We start from the raw sequence: 10,136 nt of genomic DNA, 5'->3' as shown, positions 1-10,136 counted from the left end.
AAACGAAGGAGTAGTTTTTTTTTTAAAATTCTGTTTTCCATGGACAACCTAGAGACTTAAAAAACTTGTTTTCTTTTTAAACTAGAAAACTGTGGAAACGAAGGCACAGAGAAACAGCAACAAAATGAAAACAAAGGTCAAAAAAAATAAATAATAAAAACACGGAAAAAAAAAAAAAAAAACCTCTGAGTAGAACTCTCACGGACGACCTTCGAATCTTCGATCCAGAGAAACCCCCAAAGCTAAACAAGGAATATGAGCCCTCAAGTATAAATAGAAAAGAAAAAAGAAAAAAAATTGAGAAAGTAATAGAAAGAAAAAAAAAAAGGTTTATTTTCCACTTTTTGGTTTTTGGTAGAAGATGGAGCTTATATTATATCAAGAACTTATAAGGGTTACATTCTTAGGTACCTCTTACCTCTGGCATCATTCTGTACAAAAGTAGAAAGTGCCTGAGGAAGAGAGTTTATACATAAGGAAATCTCAATGGGGGAATCCACCATAGAAGCCAAGAAATCTGCACAACCATTTATTTCACGAACATGATGCGCAAAAGAGCACCTAATAAAGGAATCACGAAGGCGCCAAATGTCTTCTATCAACCATCTCACACTCCAATAGATCTGAAAATATCCCACAATCATCTGAATACCCATCAACTAATCCGACCGTACCTGAACACGAGAGAGGTTGCGCTGTCTGGCCTGTAGGAGTGCCGTCTTGATAGCCTGCAATTCCATGTCAACAATAGACACATCCAGCGCTCCACCTGCAACTGCAAAGATAGGGCACCCTCGATGATCCCTACCAATTACGCCATATCCACCACAGTTATGCTTGACCGAACCATCACAATTCAGCCCAAACCACCCTTCCGGCGGGGGAATCCACATATGAAGGGACGACTTGGGGAGCACAAACAATGCGTCAATGCCCCACCTTCCAACAAAAGTCCTATTAGCCGCGTCATCTGGAACGGGTGTAGAAAGGTTCACAAAGGCACCACGTGTGTCAGAAAGAACACGCTGAAGAACAGAAGTAGCAGAGTTATAGCCGTTCATAAAAATTCTAGCATTCCTCTCCTGCTACAACCTAAAAACAGCCGCCGTGAAGCTAAACCTCCTTACCCAGCTGATAAAGGAAGAACCAGCAAAATGTGTCACCAACCAACTCACCTCCTCACCCCAGGAACCCAATGGGGCCCTATTAAAACCATTTAATCGAAGCACCTCCCCCCAAACTACTGCCGAGAAGGAGCAACGAAAGAAAATGTGGTCCAAAGAGTCCGTTCCAGCATGACAAAGAACGCAAGATGTGTCAACAACTAATCCCCATTGCGACAGCAAGCAACGAGTGGATAGTTTCCCCAAACACGCCAACCATGTAATAAAAGAAAAACGTGGTTGAGAGGAGGGAAACCAAACCAGATCGCACCATGGCAGTATTGCACGCCTAACACGGACAGCATCCCAAGCCGAACGAAGGGAGAAAGCCCCACTCGCTGTAGGCATCCAAACCACCGTGTCCATAGGCAGCCTTGAGTGAAGTTTTGTGTTCACCACCTCAGCCCACCGAGCCCCTATTGTAAGATCTGCATTAACATTCTCCCATGCACCACCATTACATAATAACTTATTGACATAATCAAATGAACCACGTCCAAGAGCATCAACGACTAAAAAACCCATGACCATCAAGTGGTCCATCCGGCAGCCAAGGATCAGACCAAAGAAGTGTGTTTCCACCATCCTTAATCAGGTATCTAACACATCCAATAGCAATAACATGAGTCTGCAAAACCTCTCGAAAGGTGTAAGAGCACACTGCAGGGGTTGGAAGCGACCAAATAGAATGGCGCCTCAGCCATCTATGATGAACAAAAGAAACCCAACAAGACTCCTTATTAGCCGCCACAGACCAAACATGCCTCATAAGAGAAGCAGTGTTCAGATCACGCAGTCTTCGCAACCCCAAACCGCCCTCCTCCTTAGGCTTGCACACTGCAGCCCAAGAGACTTTGTAAGATCCTGTAGAGGCACACCCCTTCCAAAGGAACTTAGCCAAGAGCTTTTCCAACACTGAGATGGTTCCACAAGGTAATCGAAACACACACAACCAGTAACTAATAGTCCCCATAAGGACTGACTGAATAAGCGACAATCTCCCAGCAAAAGAAAGGGCTTTAGTTCTCCATGAATCAATCTTATTCTCCACTTTAGTAACTAATTCCAAAAAATCAGAACTTTTAAGTGACTTCGAACCAAGTGGCACACCAAGGTATCGAATGGGTAGGGACCCCGCTGCAACCCCCAAAGTGGACACAAAAAACCCCTGCACATCTGAAGCCGTGTTTGCTAAAAAGATAGATGACTTCCCACTGTTAACTGTAAGATCAGATTGGCGAGAGAAAGCCATAGTAACCAAGCCAGTGAAGTTGCATTGGCCCTAGTTGCCTTGAGAAACACAAACAGATCGTCTGCAAAACAAACTGTGGTAATCTTCGGCTTCTCACAGAACTGATGAAAAACAAAAGACCCCGAACATGCCTCAGCAGCTAAGGAGTCAGAGAAGACTTGCAGTATAATGTTAAACAAAAATGGTGACATAAGGCACCCCTATCTCAATCCTCTATTGGCAGAGAATTTAGGAGATTGAGCACCGTTCAAGAAAACTACATAACCAGGATTAACAATGCACCTCGAGATCCAGTTAATAAAAGAAGGAGAAAAGTTCAACTTGTATAAGAGAGTGAAGAGGAAACTCCATTGGACAGAATCATAAGCCTTCCTCAAATCTAATTTAGCAGCAAAACGCGGCATACCCTTGTTAACATGGTACCCATGCAAAAGCTCTTGGCACAAAAGCACATTATCAGCAATATGGTATAAAAGCTGATTGGTTACTGGTAACCAACTTGTGAATCACCAACTTCATCCGGTTAGCCAACAATTTAGAAATAAAATGATAAATAAGGGGACTCACCGCAATTGGCCAAAAATCATTGAATGTGACTTGCAAATCCCCTTTAGGCACAAGAGTCAACCTTGACAGCTTAACCTGATCTGGAATGTTCAGGTTATTGAAGAAATCCCAGATTGCATCACAAACATCATTACCAATAATGCACCAAGCCTTCTTAAAAAAACATGCCCCAAAACCATCAGTCCCTGGAGAACTATCATCATTTGCTGAGAAGACCACCGCCTTTATCTCCTCTCTTGTAAAATCCTTAGCAAGCAAGTCAGCTTCAAAAGAATCAAGTGATCGATCTACAGGGAGGTCAAAGGGCTCACATACAACCTGTGGAGATCCCATAAAGGCAGATTCAAAATGTCTAGCAGCCTCAAAACGGATAGATTCCTCATCCTGCAGGAGGACACCATCCGCAGAATGGATAGAGACAATCTGATTTCTGCTCCTAGATTTCAAGGCCCTATGAAAAAAATCCGTATTGCTGTCACCAAGATTCAGCCACCGAACCCTAGCCTTCTGGCGCAATTCTGATTCTCTAACATTGAGAAGGCGTCGAAGCGAGAAAGAACACTGCTTCTCTTGCTCCATCACATCAGGATCCGTATCAACAGTGTTCAACCTGCTTTGTAACTGATCTAATTCACAAGAAAGCTCGTCAACACGTTTGTCCAGGCTGTGGTTGGTCCTTCTACTCCAAAACTTCAAGCGTCGTTTAAGCAGTTTCAGTCTGTACATCAATGCAAAGATAGGTGTACTGGTAGTAGGCTGCCGCCACACCTCAACAACCAAAGGCAAGAAGTCCACATGATCAGCCCAATGATTAAAGAAATAAAACCTTCTTCCCCTACGAGCCGGTACCTCCTCCAATGTCACCACCATGGGGCTGTGATCCGAAACAGCAGGGTTTTGAAAAACTGCATGCGATAAAGGAAAAGAATCTACCCATGCAGAGTCAACCAAAACCCTATCAAGATGCAATGCGTTCCACACCAATAGCCTTATTACTCCATGTCAAAAAATGCCCACTCCATTTAAGATCAACTAGGTCCAAGTCCGACATACAATCAGCTAGGGGTTGCATCATGTTATAAGTGACAGGCCTACCCCCCAATTTCTCCGATGGATGACAAATGGAATTAAAATCCCCAAGTGTAACCCAAGGATGAGCAATATTAGCACGAAGACTCCTTAGGTTCGACCACAAGTCCCTCCTGTCAGGTTCAAAATTTGCTCCATATACCACCGTAGCCTCAAAAACCAAGATTGTATTCTTCACCATAACCTTAACATGGATTAGCTGATCAGTGATAAGGATAGGTGAAATATCAACATATTCAACATCCCATAGGGACCAAATCCTCCCTGAATTAGATATATCACCATTATGTAAACACTGCCACCGCTTTGAAAAAGTGTAAAAACAACCCTTAAAATTACAATTCTTCACTCTCGTCTCTATTAATCCAAAGAACATTAAGCAATTCTTACTAGCCCAATCCATCGCAGCCCTACGCTTGCCCGGGTGGTTCATTCCCCGGATATTCCAAGCGCCAAACTTCATCATTTGGAAACTGGGGAGGAAGAGCATCGCAATGGGCCGCTCCTGCCAGGACTTCGCTCAAGTTCACTGATAGGTTCTTCATAAGCAATAACCCCATCGTTTTGCACATGAGAATCCAGTGAATTCAATGCAGCAAACCGATTATCGCCAGTCAAAATGTCCTTCTTCAAAGAAGGAGGAGCACCAGGTATAACAGAATATGAAGAAGACCCTGAACCCAGCTTAGCATCAGCGACAGATCGGCCACCAGCACCAGTAGAGACACCAGAAACCTTTCCTTCAGTAACACGAGATGTATTCGCTCGACTAGCAGTTCCCACCGTGGGAGAGACCTGCATGGAACCCTCTCCTTTCATACCACGATCCGCATAGAGACTTGCTGCAGCACAACTTGATGAAGAAGACGCTGAAGACCCCTTAGCTGCAGCCGCAGCCGCAGCCGCAGCAGAGGATGCATGCGCACTCCCCACAACCGAACCAACCTTACGTGTAGAGTCTCCCTGCACTCCATGTGGAGTCTCAACATCCATAGCAGTTATAACTGAGGATGCCTTGCCCTTCCCCCCCAATCACCTCTTTTGAATTATTATCCACTAAACCGCCACGTACTGCAACGCCACGTGGAGTTATAACCTCCATTGGCTTCCTAACCGTAAGATCTCCCACTCCCGCACCAGTCACCGGCGACGCAGAACCAACAACCGCTGAAGGTGGGATCTGCACCTGTCGCTTACCTCTCCGGCGATGACTATTTTGGCGCACCCAACCATCATCAACTATTGATGAGTCATGAACTTCAACACCCCCTGCTTGCTCCTTCGCGACAGCCGAAATAGGACACGAAGCATCAACATGCCCATACACCTTGCAAGTACTGCATAACGGAGGGATCCAGTCATACTGCACCGCTTGTTCCACCAAGGTTCCATCGTCCTGAGCAATATAAATTGTTGTAGGCAGCCCATCCGAGGCTTGGATGGAGACACAAACACGCGCAAATGATAATCGCTCACGACGCACTGTTCGTTTGTCTGCACAAATAGGCCTGCCCAGAACACTTGCAATGCGACCAAGAGTTCGATCTCCCCAATAATGCAAATTGAGTCCATAAAACCTCACCCAAAGAGGCAACTCGGTTTCCACCTTCCTTGACAGTGAGACATCAGGACTCCATGGACGAAGGATTAGTGGTCGCGAACCCAGTGTCCAAGGTCCCTCATCCAGGATCTTCCTACTCAGATCACACCCCTCAAAATCAAACACAAACATCCCATTCTCCAGCCCAAAAACTTCCACAGCACCCACATGTTTCCACCTATCTTGCACAAACTTTTGCATGGCTGTGAACGATGGCTTCGGCCCAAACACATAACCTACTAAGGCCGCTTCCCACCTATCACTCTCAACCAATTCCTAAGCCATGCATTGCGCCACCTTCTTACCATTAACTACCGCAGGTTCATAGTAAGGGATGCCACCAGCATCCTCCTTCACCTTACCCCCTCGAAACAAGCCAGCCCACGACTGCACGCTACCACTTCGGGCACCACCACCTTGTCAAGCGACAGGCAATGCTGCGTCGTGGGTCACCGGAGATGAAACACCGGTGACCATAGATCCAGAAAACGTCACTGTAACTAACTTTAAACCACTGCACTTCACTTCGTTGCACTTCACTTCGCTGCACTGCCTCAAACTCAATTTATCGCCTTTTGTACTTATTTTTTTTTGGTTATTGAGAGCTTTACATATATAGTTGATTGAAGGGGGAATCGAACCGGGGAGGGGATAATCCTTTTGTACTTATTGATCCTTGTCCTCTCATCTTCACCACTCTCTCTTAACCACGTGTTATCTCCTTATCAATCCTTCCCTTTTTTGAGATTTTGATAAACTAGTCTTAATTATTGAACCAATCGAAACTTTTGAAGTAGATTAATTTATATGGTACATCAACCCACTCTGATCGAATTTGGATCCTCTCCAACGACATTGATGAGGAATCTCTCCAATGACTTTTTTTGCGATGCGTATCGGTGTCATCATGGTTTGAGGTATCAGTATCATATTGTTCATATCAAGGCGATATGTAAAGGTTTTGGTTGTGGTCAATACAGATTCTTGATTGATCGTATCTCAGTGGACCAGTGTAGACAAGGGTTAAAATTTAAATTAAAAAATCTATTTTTTTTTAAAGGAAGCAGGGGTAAACCTAACCAATTTGGATCGGTAGAGACCAATATAGACTACTAAAACCCATGGTTTTAGTGCATGGTATTGAATCAGGTATCAGTTACTTGCAAAACCAATATGATACCGTTACAGTATCGACAATGATCAGTTGTATCTAAAAAAATTACCCCTTGTCTGTATCGTGTCATCGATACGATATTGACACAATGTTTGGATCGGCCACAACTGAAACCATTACATATCGCCCCAATATGAGTGATATGATACCAATACCTCAAACCATGGCGATACTTATACGTATCGCGGACAGACGATGCGATAATACCTCAGACATGTTAAACAGTCTCTCCTCAACGCTTTCAAATTAAATTTTATTGATTTGTAGGTCAAGTTTTAAAACGGTTAGTTAGCAAATATGGAACGGCAATAAAACGGAGTATTACCCTATACGTTTTAAACAAGGTTAAATAGCAAACGGTATGATCAAACAAACGGTAGAAAAAATAGGGATCGACAAATGGACAATAATGTACACGTTTTAAACTGTGTAGTTTTCAAACAAACGGAACCATAAAAGAGACAGTATATTAAATTAGGATTTTTAATCCTCACAAGGAACGCGTTGAATTAGGATTTTTTTTTATCCTTACAAGGTACCCTATTTGCTCTTTCTCTGTATTTAATTAGGATTTTTTTTATCCTCAAAAAGCGTTGTTACTTCATTTTGACCCAAATTCGAACTTCCCATTTTTGAACTCAATCGCCTTTTATGGATTCCTAAAAAAGAGCGAAAGATTTGATCGATAGGATGACATTGGCAGAGAAAGTGAAGTAGATGGGAGAGATCAATCAACCGGGGTTTTCAGACTTGGGCTTCCCCCTTACAACTATGGGTGTAAATGAATAGTTGAAATTCGTTTTGTATCCGTGTTTGTATTTGTTCCGTCCGAAAGCTAAATGGATGCGGATACGGATAGGTTATAGCTATCCGAAAAACTATATTTACATGTAAACGGATAAAATATCCGATCCATATCCAAGTCCGTATCCGTTTAGCACTATCCGAATCCGTCCGATAGCTAATCTGGTGAGAATACGGATATAACACTATCCGAGCCGAATCCGATCCGTCTACAGCCCTACTTACAACTGGTAGTCTGAGATCTTTCCTGGAGCTGCAAAACAGGCTTTGGTACTAAATTCAATAACAAAGTTACTGGTGCCACGAGTTTCCTTACAGTTATCTCACTGCTGCCACCTTCAATGAATCTCTATGGAAGCTTATAGGCCAGGTAACATATATAAATTCATAATCTTTACATACATATATGGTAAATTTAGAGAATTATAATGTTATAATTGACTATTAATTATTAATTACAAGTTTCATCCACAGTGGCCAGACATAGAACCTCAGATGAACAGACCCTAGTGAACTTACGCGATTAATTTCGTTCGGAGGGTTGCAGGATGTTGAGGGATTTGTTGATGTGCCTAATCCAAACTCAAGATCTCTTAAGATTGGTGGATGTTGCAAGCATTACTTATGATGCTAAGGTATAATTAATTAAATTCCATTAATTAATCATAAAACTAATAAGTTAGAATTTGATATATTCCATTTATTAATCATATGTTGTTTTTTGAAGGTTGCTGAGAGAGATATATGGTAGAGACATTTAATCGTCGCTGTGAGATGTGTATTCGAGGAGGAGATGTTGATAGTGTTATGTGCTCTTTTAACAATGTGAATGGTATCCCAACTTGCGGTGTCCCAAAACTCTTGAGAGAGACTATTAGAGGAGAATGGGATCTTCATGGGTAATTGGGTCTCTGCTCCTTTCACATTTATAGCTAATTGCTTCACATTTTCATCTTCTTTTAATAATTTGTGGGTTACAGCTACATTACATCTGATTGCTATTAAATGGATGTGATGGGGAAGAACCTCAGAGACCCTGGTGATTCAAATGAAGATGTTATTGATTCAAATGAAGATGTTATTGCACAATAACTCAATACAGGTATTGTTGGATGTGCATTTCTCTATCAAATTTGATTAATAAAGTGTTTAATATTTATTGATTTATAAAATATTAATTAATGGGTTTATGCCAGCACAGTCGGAAACCAGGGTTTTGACTGGGGTGAATTAAAATTTTGAAAAACCTGATCAAGAATCGTGTAGATTAAGTCAGGGTAAAAAATGATAAGACTCGATCATAAATCATCCGAGTCAAATAAGACTCGGTATTTTCACTTGAACCATGACAAACTCGACGAGTTTAGTCATTTTAAACAAAAACCATAAAACTAGTTCACTTAGAAATTGAGTTGAGTGAAATACTAAATCTGTATTTTAAAATAGTAAGAAACCCTCAACTCTTCGACTCCCTTCTCTTGTTCAATGGTATAAACTCAAAATACATTGTTATGTGATTCTTTATTTTATCTGATTTTTCCCATATTTTTTTTAATATTTTTATGTTTTTTAACTAATTTATACATATTTTTTGTAGTAAAAATAAAAAAAGGTGACTCGCCTTGACTGGGTTTGACAAGGCCAAGTCACCAGGTTTTTTGGAAAGACGAGTCGAGTCAAACAACCTGGTTTTCCAACTATGGGTTTACCGCAAATGGTTCTCTCTTTTTCTGTTTATTTAATTTATTCAAAATGTCCATAACTAATTGGCAAATGCTTACTTACTCCTTAATTTGCTGTTTGTAAGTGATAAGGAGAGAGATTCATCTCCAACGGCTAATCTTGTAGAACCCAATATCGTATCTACATATGATAACGGCTCATGTGACAACAATGCCAACTCAATCTATTGTGTTTATCACTAAACCAACACACAAAGCTACTGCAGCAATAGAATTAAACTCAAACTCTTCAAAGCTCAAGGATAGTGACCAGATTCAATCAAGCATATTAAACCACAAATCCTATTGTACTTATCCTTTTGACTTCGAAACACCTATCTCTAAACATCTATATAATGAGAGGATAGCTGAAGGTTAACAGTGTGAGGAAATTCAAGTTGTGTGGATGTAGGTTTCCAATGAAACCGAACCATGTTAAAAACGTTCTATTGTCTTCTTCTCTTTTTTCTCTTTGCTTTCTCTATTTTAAGATCAAACATGGTATCATTCGACCAGGGTTCCTTGGGCTCTGCCAATAACCTTCCCATCCTTGGCTCTGCATCCTCCTTGTCTTCAATGTTTCCGTCACTGAACCATTCGATCACCATCAAGTTAACTGATTCCAGTTATTTGTTATGGCGCTTCCAGTTTATCTAGCTGGTATGATCTGTACGATCTGGACACTGGTTCATCATCCTGTCCACCTGAATATGTAACTCCAGCAGCTGATGCGTCCCCAACAGATCCACTGACAATCAATCCAGCC

General features: G+C 41.7%; 2 protein-coding genes across 2 annotated transcripts; both read right to left on the bottom strand.

Annotated features, from left to right (window-relative positions):
- Positions 1 to 2,615: 2,615 nt before the first annotated feature.
- Positions 2,616 to 4,474, bottom strand: LOC122643360. Its single transcript, XM_043836986.1, has 3 exons — positions 4,036 to 4,474; positions 2,983 to 3,887; positions 2,616 to 2,849 (listed from the first exon to the last, which is right to left on the bottom strand). Exons 1-3 carry the CDS (start codon positions 4,472 to 4,474, stop codon positions 2,616 to 2,618), a joined length of 1,578 nt encoding a protein of 525 aa, XP_043692921.1.
- Positions 4,475 to 4,533: 59 nt separating this feature from the next.
- LOC122643359 lies at positions 4,534 to 5,872 on the bottom strand. The gene is made up of 2 exons (XM_043836985.1): positions 5,144 to 5,872; positions 4,534 to 5,034 (listed from the first exon to the last, which is right to left on the bottom strand). The coding sequence occupies exons 1-2, from the start codon at positions 5,870 to 5,872 to the stop codon at positions 4,534 to 4,536; spliced, it is 1,230 nt and encodes a 409-aa protein (XP_043692920.1).
- Positions 5,873 to 10,136: the final 4,264 nt, after the last annotated feature.

The sequence above is a fragment of the Telopea speciosissima genome, chromosome 10, assembly GCF_018873765.1.
Source record: "Telopea speciosissima isolate NSW1024214 ecotype Mountain lineage chromosome 10, Tspe_v1, whole genome shotgun sequence".
NCBI classification, from domain to species: domain Eukaryota; kingdom Viridiplantae; phylum Streptophyta; class Magnoliopsida; order Proteales; family Proteaceae; genus Telopea; species Telopea speciosissima.
This window is presented reverse-complemented; position numbering and strand designations above follow the sequence as displayed.

Bases quoted from the DNA above. Each gene is read 5' to 3' on its own strand.
- LOC122643360 (XM_043836986.1), bottom strand. From the start codon at position 4,474: ATGGATTGGGCTAGTAAGAATTGCTTAATGTTCTTTGGATTAATAGAG. The intron at 3,888-4,035 runs GTATGTCGGACT...TATCGCATGCAG, and splicing joins GATGCAACCCCTAGCTGATT to TTTTTCAAAACCCTGCTGTT. The intron at 2,850-2,982 runs GTGAGTCCCCTT...TTGTGCCAAGAG, and splicing joins ATGATTTTTGGCCAATTGCG to CTTTTGCATGGGTACCATGT.
- LOC122643359 (XM_043836985.1), bottom strand. From the start codon at position 5,872: ATGCAAAAGTTTGTGCAAGATAGGTGGAAACATGTGGGTGCTGTGGAA. The intron at 5,035-5,143 runs GTACGTGGCGGT...CATGGAGTGCAG, and splicing joins TAACTCCACGTGGCGTTGCA to GGAGACTCTACACGTAAGGT.